Source organism: Lepisma saccharinum, chromosome 8, assembly GCF_977018435.1.
Source record: "Lepisma saccharinum chromosome 8, izLepSacc3.1, whole genome shotgun sequence".
NCBI classification, from domain to species: domain Eukaryota; kingdom Metazoa; phylum Arthropoda; class Insecta; order Zygentoma; family Lepismatidae; genus Lepisma; species Lepisma saccharinum.
This window is the reverse complement of record NC_139236.1, coordinates 75,460,232-75,481,742: the sequence shown is the minus strand read 5'-3', so window position 1 is coordinate 75,481,742 and position 21,511 is coordinate 75,460,232. Positions and strand designations below refer to the sequence as shown.

Below are 21,511 nucleotides of genomic sequence, written 5' to 3'. Positions count from 1 at the left end.
CCGTACCCTTGGTGAATGAAGGCAGTGAGCCTTCGAAATTAACCAGAAAAATAAAAACTATCCAATTGTGCAACACTGAAACATGAATTTCACGTAGGTAATTGGTATTTTTGTTATTTTGCATCACTTTTCTTCAATTTTTGGCCAATAGCAACGATGAGGATGAGTGACGATTTCATGACACTGATAAAGGAATACTCACAAAGAACACACAAGCCTAGGTCAGAACTTGAACCTGGGACATAATGTAGCATGACCGAAAGTCACCCACTAAGCTACCAGGTTGACAAGAAGAGAAGGAAATGCAGTCTGATAAATGTAGCATTATTTAGTGCACCTAATACACTGTAAAAGGAAATATTATTATTCAATGAGTTTTGTTTTGATACATGGAATCTGAAGATGCAAGTCATGGTTCAGGACCAGTGATTTACATGTAGATTTCGCCAATGATCTCAAACTAAAAATCATAGACAATTCACGCCACAGCACATTGCTCCCGTACATTAACATTACATGATGCTTTAAATTTAAGTTCATGTACATAATTACAATCCTTCACCATTAACATGCCAACACTAACCCCAAACGAATGAAACAAAGCACCTTACCTATCCTTAACGTCATGAGGTACATTGCAATGTTCAAGTAAGAATCTGACACAGTTAAAACGTCCCTCTGCAGCTGCTAGGTGAAGTGCAGAACGACCATCATAATCAGCTATTGTCATATCAAGACCAGAAAGTTTATGCCTACAAACAGAACATGAACAGAGAGTTAATAATAATAATAATAAAAAAAATGTTATCAACAAATGTTACATATACAGTGCCTTTCACGACAGTCTTCAGCAGAGCGGCGGCTATTACACCAGGCAGCGAGAGAACATCTGCCGGCAAACTGGATCCTACATCCACGTAAATGGAACCGCTAGCTATGTAATTAAATAAGCTCGTACAATTACACGGACAGTTATAATTAAAATGAGCATGTGCCTTGTTACAAGAGGTGTTGGAAATGATGTCCTCTTGCTTCACACATTTACGGCATTTTTTGAAGGAAATTTTCACTAACATGTATCAGTTCCTCTTCCGAAATTGCTTCAATTACTCTCTTGATATTTCTTTCAATTCTTCTAATGTATGGCTTCAGGTTTAAAAGCTTGGTAGCTTGCCATGCAGACGTCATGCAAATGTCTGTGCAAGGCGCCAGAGATATATTTGAAAAGTGTGTTCCAATCTTGCTCCAACGTCGTCTAGTTAATGCCCAGTAAGCACATGCTGTTTCCCCTTCGTTTCTTAAGAACAACAGACCCTGTTTCCCTAAATTTTCTTCTGACCCTGTTTCCCTAAATTTTCTCCTAAGTTCTCGGACATTGTCTCTGTGTGGAACAGGAACATCTGAGAATTCTGCTGCTTCTGACTTGCCTACAAGAATGTGTAATGACGTAAGAGTCGTACATAAAAATGCGTTGCTTTAAATTGTACGGACAGCGTGGCATTATTAGACTGCAGAAAAGCACTGGTAATACGTAAACTAAAACGAAACAATCTAAAACACTTGATAACACCTTAACACTTCACAAACACGTGCAAACTGGACACCAGCTACCTGGATACTGAAGCACTGACACATCCAGTGCCAAGGTCAGCGTACAGCTTTGGGTTTAAATGCCGGCAGATGCCCTCCTACCGCCCGGAATGTTAGCCACAGCTTCACAGAAGACTCAATAGTAAAAGTCACTGTATATCAAATGACTTGAAAGTAATTCAATAGTATTACAGTGGAACACCAATTTAACATTCCTGAGTTGAACAGTTTTCAACATTGCATATTCAATCATGGTCTTGACAAAACCACATGTTATAAAATTTTCCTCGTTTTTACATTTTCCTGCATGGTAAGGTTTTCTTCCCAGTCCCCTGAAAAAATGTAAAATCACGGTCTCACTGTAACCCACAAATAGGGATGAAATAGTATGAAATTTTTCACGTACCAATAACTGATATTTTACTGATCAATTTATTTATTGAAAAAAAGTTCAACACAAATGGCCATTTTACTCTTAAATTGTCAATAATGAATAGAGCAAAATTAAAAATTAAATAAATAAGACAAAAAAAGATCAACAAAAATAAGTCAAAGATGGCATTCATTATTTGAGATTATTTACCAACATTTTTCCTGATGGAAGACCACAAGATCACTCTTAGATAAATATATCAACACTTGATGGGAGGTCATTGGGTGCAAACTTCTGATTTACAAGGGTAGTTCTTCTATTACAGTTCAAAGTTACATTTTTATGCTATTTTTAGCCCACCCTAATATCTGTAACAGCCGATAGCAATACAATACCATTCTATCAGTACAAAAAAAAGAAAAATAAAGAGAAAAATATTACCTTCTCAATGCGCTGAGATCTCCACTGGCAGCAGAAAACAAAAGATTAACTATTGCCAAGGCCTTAGATTCATATCTATGCTTTCGAGGATCTCGCTTGTTTGTTGCATGCTTCAGATTATCGTATCTGTGGAAATTAAATTCTTCAACAAGTTCCTGAAAAGCATTAAAAATAATAACTAAATATATTAACAAATATGCATCACATGAAAACAAACATCGCCTTCCAATCACCTTTGAAATGTATAGTATCTAGACTTAATTTTATTCCTATATATATTTTACATTATTATATCCATGCAATCATAAATCAACTGCTGTTTTAATGTAATTGTTTGAAATATCCAGATTTCAATTGAAATAATACCACAGTTAGGTAGATACTATATGTGAATGTGTGTTTTGAGTACATACATGAGATGCCCATCATCTCAAATGGAAAGGTGGTCCGCCATGTGACATATCAAAATGTGCTAGAATTTGATGAGGAACATGGTCGTGTGCTCGTAATTGGTCACTTTATGTCATGGGCCAAAAGTGTGAAACTTTTTAAATTTTTTTATTTAAGTTAACTTTTTACATAGGTAGGCTAATTGGGACTGGACCTACAGTTTAAAGTGGGACCCAAACCACTGTGCGACTCTGCCAGGTATCGAACCTGGGATTCCTTGATTACAAGATGATGACATTACCACTACATTATCAGGCCCCAAAAATGTGAAACTACCCCTATCAAAGATAAATGGGGTGACACACAACAATCCAATTTGGAGAGGGAAGGAGGGTGGGAGAGAGAGAGGGGGAGAGAGAGGGGGAGAGAGAGAGAGAGAGGGAGAGAGGGATAGAGAGAGAGAAAGAGAGAGAGGGAGAGAGAGAGAGAGAGAGAGAGAGAGAGTAAGAGTACCAACAGAACATATGCATATATTCTACCAATACAATATAAAATTACAATTGCTACATAAGTTCCTTAATTGTTTATTCAACTCCTCAGCTAATGTATGTTATACTTTGGTAAAAGAAAATGTATATTGCATATTACTTTAAGAAACAATTATACCACTATATTAATTAAAAAGCACATTAATATGCAATATTGTGCATGAAATTACTGGCTTTTTTTAGAGAATTAGTAGACTGGAAAAAGTATTAAAAATTTTGCCAATAAACTAATGGGTCATTCCGTGCCAAATCATCACTGCTCCCAACACGACCATCTCAGATTCTCATAAAATTTGGTAGGATGAAGTAACTTAGTTTGTCACATATTTGCTGTTATTTGTGTCAGAAACCAACTTTTACGCCAATTCTAAAAATTAAGTAAATAATTGGAGCTTTCTAATTCAATTAGGGTTCAAGGTAGCTCTATCAAACAAACCCATAATTTGGCACATTTTCTGCTCTAACATTTTGGTCGTCTTCACTTTTTGTGTGCAATTCACAGTTTTTGAGATATTATTTTTTTTAATTTTCAAGGTGAATTTTGGTGCCATTTTTTTCAAGATGGCGGCTATCCTACAGGTCGGAGAGTGGTCAACACTTCAAAAATCGGATTCTTCACCGAGGGCTAAAATTTTACACATGTAAGTTACTTCATGTCCTCTACCATCCTACCAAATTTTATGAAAATCTGAGATAGTCGGGTTGAAAACATCATTCTTTTGTGATGATTTGGCATGGAATGACCCTAATACACTATCTCAGTTAATACCAACAGTGTATTGTGTAATTTGTACAATACCTAAAACAAATAAAACTAGTAAATAAAAATTATTTTGTTTTGAATTAAATATTATTTATAGTAACAAGTCATGCACACCATCAAGAACTATGTATTGTATTTTCCACATCACAGAACAAAATGTGCACTACTGGTAAAGAAAGCATATATGCACTCACTTGAGCAAACTGTAGTCCTCTGCAGCTGTTACCTAGAACATCCAATGGGGGTGACCACGTACAAATACCCATAGCATTTGGAACCACCAATAACATTGATCCCGACACTCCAGATTTTGCTGGAAGACCTACCTATATCAAAAATGAAATGGAAAATAACAAATCTTTAAAGTTGATTTTTCTTAATGTTGTAAGGTTTATTTTTAGTAGAAATTATATTTTTCATTTTTGGCTTAGACAAATACCTAATCTGTGCAGCAATTCCACCAAAATTAATATATTCAGAATTCAATTAAAAATGTATAAAATAAATCATGAATGGATTGATTTGATTTCCACCACTTATTGACAGCCATGGTGACAGTGGGTCTCTCACAACTAAACCAACTTTTTGTAACTATAGTTGGTCTTCATCAAATTGTAAAAAAATTTCAAATAATTGTAACCCTATTAACATTTCTACAGAACTATAAAACATTTGTTACACCTCAACACTTCACAAACACGTGCAAACTGGACACCAACTATCTGGATAAAAAAGGACTGACGCGTCCAGTGGCAAGTCAGCGTACAGCTGTGGGTCTAAATACCAGCAGATATGATCTTACTTCCTGCCGAGCTAGTCACCGTTCCACAGGTGACTCGACCGAAAAAAGCACTGAGCAGATGAATTATTAAGAGACCTGTAGGAAGGCTAAGACGAAGATGGAAGGACAACGTTGAGATGGACCTAAAGGAAATCTGTAGCGATGGAAAAGAGTATATAGATCTTGCTGAAGATAGGGACAGATGGAAGGCCTGTGTTGCTGCAGCCGTGAACCTTCAGTTTAAGAAGGCTAGAGAGTTAGTTAGTTAGTTAGCAGATGAATTATACATGGCTAGCATTGATGTAAAATACTTTTTTCCCCTCTATATCAGTCAGTATTACAATTAGCGAGGTTGAAAAACCAATTAGTTAAGAAGAAAGTCCCAGCAATATAAGTGGGTAGAAAATTTGATAGTGGCAACTATTAATTTACAATTGATGCGAAAGAGATACGTGTGTGTAACTTTTACAGCCCTTGGATGTAGTCACTAACATTTTGTATATGCGTTACCAGCGATATGGAAGTTGTAATTTCTGTAGCAGTGCCTGTTCTGTTATGGTTCGAATGAAACAGTCTATTGCCTGAAGAATCTCTGGAACAGTTCGGAAGCGAATGCCCTTCATCTTAGGGATCAAATGAAAGTCACAGGGGCTTAACTCTGGGAAGTAGGAGGAATGGTAGAGCATCTGCCAACCCCATCAAGCTAAGAAATCAGCCACAGATTGTGCTACATGCACCTGAGCATTGTCCTGCAAAATGACAGGAGGATTCAGCAGAAAGTATCCCCTCTTCTTTCGCAAGTAAATTCAGGCAGAATTACAGGAAATGAAGAAAGACGAAATCCAGACTTTCCGAGTTGTTAATAACATTTTGGTAATCTTTAAACGTTCTCTTATTGCTCTTAAAGCGGATTTAGTTTCGAAATTTTGTGACATCTATACGGAAGAAAGGCACCTAATGGCACTTTTGCACGCTTCAGAATTATTTACCCGAATTGATTTTATGGTAACCAATCTATCGATGAATAAACTGTCTTATCATATGATTTCTCCCGATTGGCTCCGTGTTTTTCTCAGTCTTCATTCTGACTTTAAGGACACCCTGTATATGACGGATCTTGGTCTCTTTTACGCTTTAACCAATGTCTACCTTGTCAATTATGACTTATCCACTCATTCTTTTCATATTTTGTTAGAAACTCCCAATTTACTTTGTAACGCTATTTCTCCCGTTTATCGGACTATAAATGTTGGCACTTTTGTAGATAATAAATTGTTCCGGGTTAAGGTTCCCCAATTATCATATAAAATGGAACATAATGGTCAAACCCAAATCGTGGAGATTCTTGATAGTCATTGTAAATTTAATTCCTTTATTTACGTTTGTATTCATACGGAACTTTCAATTCACGATAATATAAAATGTTTAACAAATATTCTATTTCATAATTCCACTATTTCCTGCTCCACAGAAATAAAATCTAACGTCGGGGGCCACCTCACGAAAGTTCGCACTCGAACAGGAGTGATAGTTTCCGGCACAGGCAAATTCCTCCAATCACAAACTTTAAACGGCAATTTAAATACACACAAAACAATAACAGTGTCTGAAGGAACACCCTTTTTCTGTAATTATAAGAATTTTGATCAATTGATTTTTGATGATGAAATCATCCACACTCGTAGAGTTTTAGATACAGCAATAGCTATTCGAGCAATTTCTCCACTTTTTAATACCTCTGTAAATTTTTCAAATGTAATTCTTCCTGATTGGACTGACTTTCGACTGGCCATGGAGAAATTAAATCAGTCAATCGTGAACGAACCCAAATTTCATGAAATATTTTTGTCCCATTTTCCCGTTACTGTTATCCTATTACTAATTTGGAACTTCATTTTAACTGTTTGTTCATGCTATACGTCTGGCGTATGCAAGTGCAAACCAACCTTGACTAGTGAGCGTTAACAGTGCGTCACTATGTCGCCTTGATTTATTCATCCATTTTTATGTATCTTTTGTAATTAATGATCTTAACGTCATTGGAGCCATGTCATTTACTCTTTTATTATATCTTAGTGATCCCGAATTTACTTGTGGCTAGGTTCGTTTTAACAGCTGTGACGTTACCAAATTTTGGGTTAATTATTTTTTTTTCGTCAGTTCCTCATTTTTTTACAATGCTTTGACACTTCTGACATGATATTAATGGATTTCGTCAGGTTAATTTTCTGATACCAGGGGATATATTTTATACCATCTACATATTACTTTTATATATTTATCAATATTTAATCCTAGATATTTTCGTTTATTTTATTGTGCCATGTCATAACTTTAGTTTTATATTGCACATTATTTTATATTTTGGGAGAAGCCAGGGGCTATATATATAATTTAGTCAATATATACATATATTACTTTTGATGAAGTCAGATTTTCATTTTAATGGTGTTCCAGTGTTAAGGCATCAAATGACATTTTCCGCCTTTTATTTTCTTTAGCCTTCATTCAACCTTTGTTTTATAATTTATATCACTTATTGGGCAGTTTATTTTATTTTAGTTTACTTATTTTTACTCATGATTTTCACTTGCCTATAGAAGACGATTACTTTACACATTTTTTATATATTCTCAATATTGAATGACTGAGAGCAATGTAGTTTTTCCCATGTCCAACCTGTTTCCTCCCCTGTTCGGGAATTCCAAGAGTTCAAGGAATTTCGAAAGTAGTCCAGCGATTTTTTTGAGGCCGGAAGAAGAACTCATTCCTGAAGGCTTTGGAGCTCACCAGCCTCCTTTGATTTTCAGCGGTGTATGCCACGTAGCAGCACCGAAAATCCTATTCCAAGTGACATCCCAGGATCGGAACAGCGTCAGAAACATCAGAAGAAATGTCATCTTACAGAGCAACCCCCCCCCCCCGACTCTAACCCCCCTTAAGAAGAAGCATGATCGTCCCCTTTTGCTCTGTAAGGCCAGGCAGTACTTCACGACATATTGGAACTTTCCGGGTACAGTCAACGACCCAAATGTGTTGAGACCTCACCCCTGTGGATCAGCAACCTGCCAGGCCACCTGTGAACAGTTTCATCCTACCAATGGCCATATTTACTGTTTCCCCTTCTCGGAGTGATTGTAGCACGGTACACCTTCCGTTTTCGCATGCAACCAGCGTACGAAATGTGTCGCCATTCGATGTGTGCCGGAAATATGCAATGGCGTCTGCTGTGAACTTTCGGGGGCCTATCCTAACATTCCCCCCCCCCCCCAGTGTCCGCCATTGAACAACGCATACTTTGGGGCGTGGAAACGCTACTTGGAGTGGCTTTCCATGGACTACCCTGTGTTCGCCCGCCCCACGGCCAACGTCTTTTCATCTGACCTTTGCTGAACAGTATTCCGGAACTTTCCACACCGGGATTCGAATCCGGTCCCCCAGTGAAATTGTGATCGGTCAAGGACCGTGTATGTCCCGGAACAGTGCTTCGTACCCCAGGACTCCGGGGTTTGAGTGTATTTGGATTGCCCTGCCTTTTGATTTCTCAGGTCATAGTGTGCACACATAGTGTGCTACGAACGTCAGTGAAAACATCATCTTCAAATATTTTTTTTAATCTTCGTGTGGTTGTGCGCAGTCCAGTGGAGCTTGGTGTTTACCATGGTCTTTTTGCTCTCGCCTCGAACTGTCATCCTGATGAGGCGGAAGATTGCGAGCATGCGGCCTTAAGGTTTCTCACGGATTAAGTTCGGTGCTTAGTTAGCACTTGTTCAGAAGCCATTCGCATGTCTCGCATTACGATGCAGTGTGTTGAACTTTCCGCTGACTCCACGGACCTGCAAACAACACTTCATATCGCATGTTGACCAACCGTCAGCATTGTTGATTACGAAAGACTCTTCCAGCGTGTGGCTAATGAAAACAAAAGACTTTCTTTCAGCATTCAAGCTTGAGCTTAATTCTGTTCCATTTACTTTTCAGTGAAGGGTCTCCGACATTTTTTTTTTTATTATTATTTTATTTTATGTAACCTTTTTTGTTCATGTAATAAACAAAACCTTTTAAATTTTGGTGAATGGCAGAAGGTTCAATTTAAACTTTTAATTATTACAATTTCAATTTTGGAAATTGTTTCGCAAGAGGGAGTGTCGTACCATGCCCTGTTCGATTAAGAAATATTGACCCTGGCAGACCTTGTCAGCTCCTGCTCAGAAATGTGTAGAATAAGCTTTCTACAGGAAATGGTAAGAACACTGGCCTTTGGCAAGAGGTGACGAGAGGCCAAGCGAGGGTTTAAATAGGTGTGCATGAGAGCGACACGAGGTCTTTTTAATCTGGAATCATCGGAGAAGAAGGAGCTACTGGTCTTATTTCTAAACCGAACAGGGTAAGCTAGTCTACACCCATTCTGCCATTTGCATTGCTCACTTCAGTCTAGAAACGAATCATGAGTCTATTTTAATGAATAGTTAGATATTTGTACCTGCCCGTTCAGGGCTGTCTCTACCATCAACTAGTACTAATAGTACATCCCTATTTAAGATCCCCGCGTGCAGAGGAACGCTATGTGAGTAAGTAAAAATAAGTTATATTTTATTTTATTTATAGTACAATTTGAAACATTGCATTTTTGTGCATGAGTCTTACGTCATTACGAATTCTTGTAGGGAAGTTAAAATACATTTTGCAGCAAAATTCTCAGATGTTCCTGTTCCACACAGACAGTGTTCAGATACTTGTCAACGAACTTAGGTAATCAGGGTCTTCTGTTGATAAGAAGCAAAGGGCAAAACGGTGTGTGCTTAATGAAGAGAAACGAAGTACGATCAAAAATTCCTCCGGCGCCTTGCACAAGAAACAGACATTCTCATGATGTCTGTGTGGCAAGCTACCAAGCTTTCAAACCTGAAACCATACATTAGAAGAATTGAAAGACTTGTAAATAAAGTAATCTTCTTACCTTACCTTAAAAGCAAACTGGCCAGAGTAGTCATACATTCCGCAACTGTACATAAGAGACAGCACATCCCGAACAGCTTCTGGTTTCAGAACTTTCTCTTCGGTCAGGGGACAGATTCCACCATTAGCAAGTGTGGCAGCCATCACAGAAGCACTCTCGCAATTACATTCCATAGAACAACACTGCAATGACAATTTAAAAAAGGAGAAAGTTAACTCTTGTTTAAAGTAATCAGTCTCGAAATATATACTCTTTAATCATTGATTCAACAAGGTGTAAATGCAATGTTTTTGATGTAACAATTATTTGGAAACATACACTGAAATGAAAGTGTTAAAATTTGCAAACGCTAACAACGCAGGTACAGCTTACAAACTTGTACGTAAATAAAATGGAAATCAAAGGACTTTCACTTGATATTGTTCATTTTCTGTAGATTGTAGATTGTTACAAGTATAACAAAAACATGCAATCATTTGTACTTATTATACATCTTTGTCCACTTGCCATTATTAAATGATAAAAGTTGGATCTAGACATATTGCAGATAAAATATATAAAATGATATGACCTTTCAAAATCTGCCATCAGATTTTAGCTAATATTAACAGTTTTCAGGTTGGTTTATTATTTTGTAACAAACTTGATATGATCCAACTGCATAGTACATGTTTTCCAAGTGCAATTTAATATACCTCATTACTTAGTTGGTTTCTGTTAGTTTAAACTTTAAATGAATTTTTCATACAATTAAGTCTTATTTTGTTGAAACCTCCATGTTGTATATTATGTACTTAACTGCAAAACATATAATTTGATTAGTGTACGTGCAAGTCATTAGTGTCATTAGTGCCAACTTCGTCTAATCATCATTTATCTTCAAGACCAAAATTAGGCTAAAGAGGCAGAAAAAGTTACATATAATACATTAAAATTTCAGACACCAATGAAATATTACACCCCCGCACCGTAGCTGTGATTTAAGTTGTCATGCTTTGCGCTCCGGCTACAGGGCATACACAGGTTTGAGTCTCTTGGAAAGAAGTGTAGCAACTTTTCTCTCCAGAGATTTGTCGCATAGTAATCAAGGAATCACAGGTTCAATACCCGGTGGAGGCACACAGTGGTTTGGATCCCACTTTAAACTGTAGGTCTAGTCTCAATTAACCTATCTGTGCATACAAGTGGACTTACAACACAACTCAAACTCTCTCCTGAGATTTCGGCCAGTGTTTTGGACCGGTGGCCACTCACCATCGTCAGGAAATTGGGGAGCTACGAATGAGTAGCGTCACTCGGTCACGGAAACGTACAACAATAATGGAGGTTTGTTGTGCTGACTTCTGTAGGTAGGTCCTGGCCCTCACAGATTATTTCTTATTACATGTATGTTGTAATTTTCTTACCTGAAAATAAAAGTCCAGACAATCCTTCAAATTCGAATTTTCTGGGTAGCACTTGTGTTCTCTCATATAAAATCCTAATGCATAGTTCCTATCAGCAGCTTCTCGCTCAGAGAGAAACACTGCATTGTTGAAACCCACATATTCATCACCAGCCATCTTCTGTAGGACGGAAAGCAAGGAACAATATTTAGATTCACACTGTCTTATGGTTACAATCAATTAACACACTCAAACCGATTGATTGACTAAATTCAAAATTATGGGTGCATCAGCACCTAGGCTATTTGAAACAATCACATTATATGGGGCCCAGACCCTTACTTCAATTTAAATCAACACTTGTCTCTTGGGATTAAGAGTCTCCTTACCTAGGTTAAAAGTTGAGGCTGCAAAGGGGCACTCAGCACGCAGAAGGATAACACAGCACTACGGAGGATTATACCGGCAGTGGATTCAAGCACCAGAGCCTTGTTAGCTTGCGAGCAGTCGCTGGGGTGTACTACCAGCAAGTGAGGTTGACTATTAGGTTAATAGGTATGGAAAATACAATATAAATCCATATAAAGCTCAGTCGTTAAAATTACCACTTAGCATCTTTTTCTTCTAGCTCATATTAAAACTAAGACATTATTGAGCTGTTAAGGAGCCAACAGATGGCCAAGAGAAGAGGTGGAAGGGGAGAAATATTCCTTCCAAGCAACAACATTTAAGCAGATCTATAAATAATGAAACATTGAGAAATGAAGGAACGATTCCCTTGTATACAGAACTTTAAACAAGATACACATCCTTGCATTCACATGCTTTGTCTAGCAGAATAGTACCTTCCTTCATTTAATCCTAAAATATTGATACGAAATGTGGAAAAGGACAAACAAAAATTTCTATCAATTACTGGCAAAAGCATAATTTTCTGATGGAACTTTAAAAACACCACAAATATGCTTTTATACCATGTTATGGCCAAACAATGTCTTAACACTGAAACATGGTTAAAATTTCACAAAAGCTAGAAACTTGTTTAAATTAACATAGACATAAGAAAACAGAGTGGAATAAATATTCAATGCAGTAAAAATCCAAGCCCTAATTTATAACATGAAGAAACACTAATTTTCCTCTGCCTTGCAGGAGTAACATATCCACCACCCCCATGGCATTATCTCAGCTGACCACCAAATGCCTTGCAGAAGAATGCTCCCCCTAGTGGAACTCTCCAGTAATAAATTTTCTCTCTACCCCTACCATATATTGAGCTAAATATGCAAATACATTGGATTAGGACAGGGATGCAAGAAATTCCCTTAGTGAATCCATCCAATTTTAGGCTCAAAGTTCTAACTGTGGGGATGATGCACGACCCAAAGACATTATTCAAAACCATTTTGAGGATTCCTAAGGATATTTATTATTTTATCCTCTATCAAAATGTTCATTTCATGCATTGAATTTGAATATGAACAGTTTTTTCTATTAACACTGGTGACCACTGCCACCATATTTGCTGACAAAGTATTTGTCTCTGGTATATTCAAATTCCATCTGCTTTTCTGATCCTTGAAATAAGATGCCCATAAGTTACTACTGTTTGCCTATTACAGAACAGCAAGTTTTAAAACAGTATGATGACACTAATTAAACGTACCTTGAAATAGTTCATGGTGTAGTCAAACTTTTCTGCTACAGTCATCTCTGGATGAATTAGCGTCTGCATCAATGAACAAGTTACAATGGCTCCCGCATTTATCATAGGATTGTGGGGTCTCTCTGCAATTTTGTATAAACATTATAAGTATACATTTCCAAGCTAACAATAACAATACTAAAGATAAATACTAGGCAATAGGCATATGGCAGAAATGTACTATTATATATCAACAATGAAGAACTACATAGCAATTTAAGTGTGGAGTGGTTATCACAGCGCTACAATGCCAGAGGTCTCTGATTCGAATCCTGGCATGGGTGTTCATTATAAGTGTCCATTGATTCATTTCATCATATCATCAATCATCATCACCTTCACGATTAGGTGGCTTCTACCAACTGAGCTACAGCGTCATTCTTGGTTTCACCTAAATTTTCAGTTTTGTTTTTCCTATGTTGGTGATACTGCAATGGGATCTGTTTGTTGCCTTTGAAACAGGTGCCAAGTATTTTCCAGAATGGAGCTGTGTATATATAACCTTATGGTGCCAGCGAATTCTGTGGATTTGATCAAAAGTCTTCTGGCAAAGTGGATGCATGATTTTTATCTGTGCAACATATTGGTGAACACTATGAACATGTTTTATAATGTGGTGTTTTTTTTTCCTATGGTTCCAGACTTATGGAATACCCTGTGGTATTGAATACTGTTTTCATTCAAAATGGAAGAGAGCTAGTAAAGAAAATGAAGGACCAAAGTTATTCAGTAATTATGAATAAATTTGATCATTTAACTATAAATTGTATTCTTTTAAACTTTCATTGGGTATATAATCATTGGCTTGTTCCTCAGTTCATTATAGTCTCAACACACTCACTCTCTCTCTCTTTCTCTCACTCACACTCGCACAGATATATAAATCAAAGAAGGAGAAAGGAAACACTCACCGGACAGTGGAAAAATTCAAAATTTTCGCTAGCTTAGTAGCATCATCGGTGTGAGACGAAAGAGACGGAACCGGAAGTTGGGGCCAGGTCCCCACTGTTTCGTCACCAGACTCGTGGAAAACTGTGAGTGTGTAGGATGGGTTGGGAGGGAGGGTGGGAGGGATGGTGGGTGGGTAAGGGGTGGGCATTACTGGGTGGCCTTGTTTAGGCCAGGTGCGGTGGTTGCACTCATGGCCGATATATAGGCCCTCTTCCATCTTTTGCGAACAGAGGTGTTGGCTGGTTGGGGTAGGAGATGGATGATCGCTACCCGGAAGCAGTCGTTGAAACTGATATTGGCTGATAGATACATCAGCATCCGCATCAGTTCAGTTCTACATAATTTGCATTAATTGTTGTAAGGGACTGATGATTTACAACTAAAACAGGTACAGGATCTTCAAAGGAGTGTGATATTTTGCAAGAATGTAAAGCAAACCTTGTCATCTCAGCTTCTTAAAAGCCTACTGGTGCATGCTTAATTTATCGTATTTTGTATCACCAAGCTTTTGGCAAAATTTGATGCAATACCATTACTCAAGTGGTTCCTCGTTCTTGCTGCAAACGCAAATCTGACGGGTGTTCACCACATTCACTTGCTCACAAGGTGACAGTCAGCTACTGATGCTCCCTGTGTGCAGGAAAAATTCACACCTCCCCACCAGAGGACATATTTTGGGCTACGTTTGTTTACACATACAAAAAAGTAAGGTCAATATTTTTTAAACATATATAGTGGTTGATTTGCAAAGATGAGGATGAGTGATAATAGGATAAAATTTATGAAGGTACACTCACAAAGAATACTCATGCTGAGTCTGGGATTCGAATTCAGGGCACCTGGCATCGCAGCATGCTATGCTAACCACTCCACCACAGAGATCGGCAAATATACATCATAGTGCAGGAAAAACAGAACATTGACCAACACCAGAAAAAAATGTATAAGACAAAAATTGGTAGAAACATAGGGAATGATGTTTTAAACAACATACTAAAAGTTCTGTGAAATCCAACTGGAGCTTCATCCCCCAAACTGGAAAATGGCTGCTAAAGCACTAAATTATAAAGAAGCTTGACAAATAACAGAAAACTACATAAAGAGATAAAAATTGATAGATATGTTTTATTTTACTTTGCATCTTGTGCCACTTTTGGCTAATTTGTGAAGATAGGGATGAGTGGCGATATGATGAAATTGATCAATGGACACTCACAAACATCCATGGTCAGGTCAGGATTCGAACACGGGACCCCTGGCATCGTAGCATGATGTCCTAACCACTCCGCCAAGGGGAAAGCAAAAAAAAAGATAGAAATGTGCAGAATGATGTCTTAAAACAATGCATTATAAGTGACAGTGACAAAAAAATGTTTCATGGATAAATGAATAAGTGGAACCTCCATTTAACATTTTCAGGGACCCATGGTGATAAAACTTAAAATGTGATAAATGTAAAATCTGGGAAAATTTTACAATATTTTGCTGTATTGAGACCATGAAGATTCATTGTATAATACGGGAAAATGTAAAATCCAGGATTGTAAAATTGGGGTTTCACTGTATTTTCTTTCAGGACATTGATTTGTACCCCATGTAACATGAATTGAAGATGTTAGAAAATTTTATATGGTTAAATCCCTGAAATTGTCAATGGTCGCTGATAATACTGAAGCATGTTTGAGGCACTTTGTGCAAATATTCTATATAAAGAGACTTGTACTTACTATTGTAGTCCAATACTAGTTCATTGAACATTCTTCCACTTGGCTCTTGACCAACATATTTATGTACAACATCTGCTCCAAGCTGATCCAGAGCTATACCATAATTCATAGGTTTACTGAAAATAATAATAATAAAACAGTAATTAACCTTTCTTCAAGATGTTGGTATGGAAGGCAAACGTAGTACTTTGCAATTTTATGTTGGAGAAATGTTAATCAGCATGAGTTAATATTACATCTGCATTGGAAAAACTTTCATATAAGTCTATCCTCTAAAGTCTTGGATGAAAAAAAACACACACTTAACACTGACTTGGTACACCCAACAGCAAAAGAAATAGTAGGCAAATTGTCCACCACTATATCCATTCAGTCTGTTTTCCACGATGTGAATTGAAGTAAAAACGTCAATAGGAAGAGGACAACATCTGCTTTGTATCAACAGAAATTCATTCCTTAAAACAACACAGGGTGTGGAATAAAGAGTAATGTAAATAGTGATTGACAATTTGCCTGCTATTATCTTTGCCGTTGACTGTACAAGTTTGAATCAATTCTGATGCAAATATTCTTACTTACTATTACTGATAAATAAAATAAGGATGACTGATGATATATGATGAAATTGTTGAAAGGCCACTCACAAAGAACGCCCATGTCCAGGCTGGGATTCAAACCAAGACCCTCGCATCGTAGTGTGCTGTGCTAACCACTACTTCATGGAAGCCAGCTTTATCAATTCATAGTCACAGGTATGAGAGAACCCATCTGCTAAAGTTTAACATTGGTGGTTATGTGAATATTTAAGAAATACATGGATATAACCAACTATCTAACTCTCTAGCCTTCTTTAAACCAGAAGTTTTATGGCTACAACACAAGCTTTTCATCTGTTCCTATCCTGGGCAACATCAATCCAATCTTTTTTATTCTTACCGATGTCCTTTAGGTTCATCTCAGTTATCCCTCCATCTTCATCTTGGCCTTCCTACATGTATGTATTTTGAAAGATAAAATGAATAAAAATCGTGTGCAAGTACTTGCCTGCAAGACTGAATTGTAAACGGCACCGTAGTATCTCCTACAGAATATCTTTGTCCATCCACTGTACAGACGCTAACTCCCCAGTAGTCAGGACTAAACCGTGCCAACTGTGGAATATATGATGCTACCTAGAAGGTGAAGATATACTTATTACTAACTCTGCCTTCAGCCCCCCCCCCCTCCCCCCCCTCCGAGGACCAAGGAGTGCCAAGTGCATTTCATTGGGTGACTTTTGAGATAGAGGACTTGTCATGTACTTGTATTGTAGTACGTACTTTTACTAGCATGTGCAACTTCATAATCACTTCTAATTTTATTCTAGAAAATTGGAGATGTTCAGAGTTTAAAACTCTAGCAAAATCAGGTGAGGCCAGGCCGGCGAGTCCTGGTCGAGCCTGCATTCTTCACTGATAATTTCTACGTCTAGCATTAAAGTCAGTAATGGAACAGAATCATAACAGCAGAGGTCAACACAATTCATGTAAAACTAACTAGTAACCATTATTCTCAAATTCTATTCAATTTAAGTTATTTTACATTGTTTCTCTACCTTTCTTCATTAATCGCCATGATGAACTAATGAAACAGATGCTCAGACAAAACTTGCATCCAGGTCTTACCAGGATTCAAACCTAGAATTCCTGGCACCATAGCATACTATGTTAGTTACCCTGCAACATAGACTACTGATTTGTTAAATACTGAATACTTCATCATGTATGGCATTTCCATACCCCACCAATCGTATCCTCAGGGCAATGTACTACACATATGAATGAACTGATATTTCTTCATAATTCTGCAAATTTATTACTGTTTTTCCCCTTACATAAAGGCAAAATACAGCAAAATACGATTTGTTGCAATACCTGATTCATGAATATCTTCAGAAGTAAGTACTCTTAATCAGTAAGATGCAGTGTTGGTTTACCTTGTGATATTTTTAAGATAAACTTTACGGTGTACTGAACATTCATATCTAGTTAAATGACTTACAATTTGTGCCACATGAAGTATATTTATTCAACTAATGATTTGTTTGACAGTCAAAATATTGTGTGCCAAGATAATAAAATTTATATTTATTTATTACCAGATACATATTTACACTGAGAAATAAGGCAATGGTTCAGGGTGTTTGATTACAGTCCCGAATAGCCTAGCTGAGCAAACCGCAGATTTGGACACAATTGATTAGATAATGTTTTATTTCAATTTTATCAAACTTACATATTCAAAAGGAAAATAACAAAATAACATCAGCAATCAGAAATGTTTTGATATGAAATTTCTACTGAGGACCAATCTAAAATTTACCACTAAGTCGATATAGGGACGGGATAGATTAATCAGTACCCTATCAATGAGAGTTGACAAAAGTATGTCTGCATATCAGTTCATTGGTACAAAATTGCCGACAATTATCAATCTGATATTTTTGTTAACTGAGATGGTGCTGGTCAACATTGTCACCTGCTTCTTCGATGATTTTCTTTCAATTCTTGAACAATGGGCATGAACATGGTGGTGGACAATTTGCAACAGACTGTCCCTCAATTACATTACTTCACCATATTCTGTACCTCATGCAACACATGAAAGCTATGCATTGAATAAAATTGAATAAAGTGAAACCTACCTGTCCTTCTGTGTTAGGCTTGCTTTTGTAGTAAAATTCTTCAATGTGCTTTGTGAACTGTTGGAATTCAGGTATGATAAACTGATGGCGAAAGGCTCTAGATATCAGGGAAATGTTTGCTGAAATTACCCTAGTGAAAAGAAACAGGTAATATCAAAAGTTAACATCACCAAAAGTACAATAAATTAGGGGTGTACTGACGATAAAATACCACTATATAATTTACTGATAAAAATAACTGATATCCTACACATGAAATATAAAATTGCAAACATCTCTTCAAGAACATGAATAGTTGATTAACCTTTGTGCATGAATATTTATTATTCATTTGCCATTTATTTCTATTAAATTTGTTAATTGTTTTTGTCTTAATTGCTACATACAAACAACCAGGTAAGTGCTTTGCTTTGAAAATTAAATTGCGGACTCGAACAATTATTTTAAAAAGCCTTGACATATGAATTATATGCGTATATCCACAAAAATAATAACAAAATTGTAGAAATTGCACTAAATTACATGCACATTTATAAATATGTTGGATCGGTACAATTATTGTTATTTTATCTAAAAACTGATTCAGCTACTATCAATTGATCTGCCCCAACCCTCAAATTAATTACGAAAACCTTAAATTTCCTTTAAATATTAGAACAAATATCACAAAGCACATGTGACTTAGAATTGTTTTATGAACATTTTTATAGCAATCATTAATTTCATAACATGAAACTTTACATAAATTCAAGCAGACACATTAGACATTAGAAAGACATCATGCAGTGAAAATTCATACTTGGTGAAAGCGTGCACCGTGGTACACATTAAGAAATACTTAACAGAGCTAAGTGAGGTTCAGAATAAATGACCTAGAGGTGAACAACTAACTTTAACCCGAAAGGGGAGGAGGACAAGAACATGTATGTTGAATTAGATAATTGGATTGGATTGATTTGGTGTTTTAAATCCACTTTATACACAGTAAGGCTAATCGGGACTGGACCTACAGTTTTAAGTGGAATCCGAACCACTATGTGCCTCCACCATGTATCAAACGTGGGACCGCTTGATTACAAGGCAACAATGCTACCACTGCGCCATCGGGGAGGCCCTTGAATTAGATAAAATAACAGTTTTGCACTATGCTAAGCAGATTTGTTCTATTGCTCATAATTTCTTTGCAACTATTTCCAAAATCCAGTGCATGGTAAACGTTAACAAAACATCTAAAATTGCTGAATAACAAAGTTAACTTCTTGTAAATTTCTTTAAAATTGGTTGCCACCACTAGGAAACACAGGGATTTTTTTTCAGGAGTGGTCGCATCCTAAGGGAAGACAAATATAAAATAAAATATTTGTAATTACCTTCATCTTGAAAATTGTTCAAAGACAAAAATGGTGATCAGGGGTCTTTTAAGGGGACTTTGCATTAATATGTTTCTTTTTTCAGAGTTCTTTACAGTTCTCATTTGAAAATTTTGATTTTTCCAAAATTTTCAGAGAAGGCTGTAGCTCAGGGGTGTTTAACCACATTAACAATTTCAATGACACTCACGGGCCACGAAGCTACACTACGGCATTGAGAACTGTAAGATGCTGCCATCTACCATTTACTTAATCCGGTTAAGTACTTAAGTTAAGTACTTAATATTTAAAAGGGTACGGGCCACGGGAAAGGGCTTTGTGGGCCACCTCTGGCCTGCGAGCCATGGGTTGAAGACCTCTGATGTAGCTCCATCACAAGGGTTTTTTAAACTTCAAACCTATCACTTCTGGTTCGAGATTTGTGGACAGGGCAGAAAATAGATACTAAATCAGCATACACTTCTTACAACAATTTTGTAGCAATTAATACGAACCATTTAAAAGTCTTCTTGTCGAGTTTTAAGGTTTCTGGAGAGCTTCCTTCTTTTCCTTCAGTTCTGTAAACTTCTTTCAGTCTGTCTGACAATTCATTCATACGTGGGTCATTCTTCCTCAGACCAGTGCTCCTTAAGGCCTAAAATTATGGAGATACAGTTCTAATAAATATTTAAGCATTATTAATCCCACAATAATTACCAGGGAGAGTCATAAATTTGTAGCGTTTCTAGGTAACATGTTCATCCCTCTACCACATCTTGACAACGAAAGGTTATTCTGCGAAGTACAGTCTATTGGCATCCATGGACCTCCTGTAATGCTCAGTCACTGATGCAAATGCTTGGCGATCAGACCAGCTTTGATGAGGAAAAAAACCCTCTTAAGACTCCATTTGTCATGTCATCCACGGAATTAGAGCACCATTGAATGAAACAGGTGAACTGGATGGATATCTCCAGGCTATATGCCAGGAGTTATAGGCTTTCGAGGCCAGTCAAGTCCTGATTTTCTGGTAGACTTCATGTGACGTATGATATGGGACTACGCGAGGAAATTCTCTCGGTTTATTATTGCTAGGTAATGCTAGCAAATAATATTGTATAGTAGTAGCCCCTGAGGAAACATCTTCAGAATACCTAGCTTGGCACAGAGGTCGCTTGCAGCAGTTGTAAGCAACACTTTTGAGAATGTCACCTGGCACCCTGCTTGAGGCTGTAATGATTCTTGCTGACAGAGAAGAAAGATTTCAGGAATAAAAGTTGAGTAAGGATAGAGCTGGAAGATTGGTGGATTTACAGCTTGGAAACCATGCCGCCAAGGTCCCAATGCAGAAGAGTGACTGACATCAGGCTGATTAGTTAAAACAATGTTAAACTGTCATGAAGCACTAGGGATTTACTGTGTCTGTCATTCAAGTCATATCATACTTCACTGGTTATATTTGTCCATCTTTTGAAATAAACGAGTGGCAAAAAATAGTCATCTTTGAGCTCATTCCCAAGTATGCTACAGCATACTTGCTGCATGTTCAACTATGTAGCATATGCATCCAGTAGAGAGGGTCTATTTCTAATAACGGCATAGGAGCACAGGAATAACAATGGCCATGACACATGCTCTCAAGAAATAGACAAGTTACCTGATTGTGACCAGTAGCTGTTCCACTGCATTGCACATTTAGCATCTATGTATTTTGAGGGTTATCTACCTCTGTACCACAAAATGTTACAAATTTTTGACTCACCCTTGTATTATTAGTTTAGTAACAGTTGCACAGAGATTTGAAAAAAAAAATGGAAACATTGAGGTCATAACCTTAAAGATATACAGGGTGATTCTAAAGGTAT

At 37.1% G+C, this 21,511-nt stretch overlaps 1 protein-coding gene across 4 annotated transcripts in view; it reads right to left on the bottom strand.

Moving 5' to 3' along the window:
* Positions 1-21,511, bottom strand: part of GLS (glutaminase) — a 95,744-nt gene that overhangs the window by 14,528 nt on the left and 59,705 nt on the right. For all 4 annotated transcript variants that reach the window (XM_083126961.1, XM_083126962.1, XM_083126964.1 and 1 more), the window contains 10 exons: positions 20,162-20,301; positions 18,298-18,427; positions 16,659-16,786; positions 15,615-15,730; positions 12,898-13,019; positions 11,253-11,411; positions 9,852-10,028; positions 4,300-4,431; positions 2,405-2,559; positions 612-752 (listed from right to left, as the gene is read on the bottom strand). In XM_083126961.1, the coding sequence (XP_082983087.1) occupies positions 612-752; positions 2,405-2,559; positions 4,300-4,431; positions 9,852-10,028; positions 11,253-11,411; positions 12,898-13,019; positions 15,615-15,730; positions 16,659-16,786; positions 18,298-18,427; positions 20,162-20,301 (1,400 nt within the window). The remainder of the gene's footprint in view (positions 1-611; positions 753-2,404; positions 2,560-4,299; positions 4,432-9,851; positions 10,029-11,252; positions 11,412-12,897; positions 13,020-15,614; positions 15,731-16,658; positions 16,787-18,297; positions 18,428-20,161; positions 20,302-21,511) is intronic.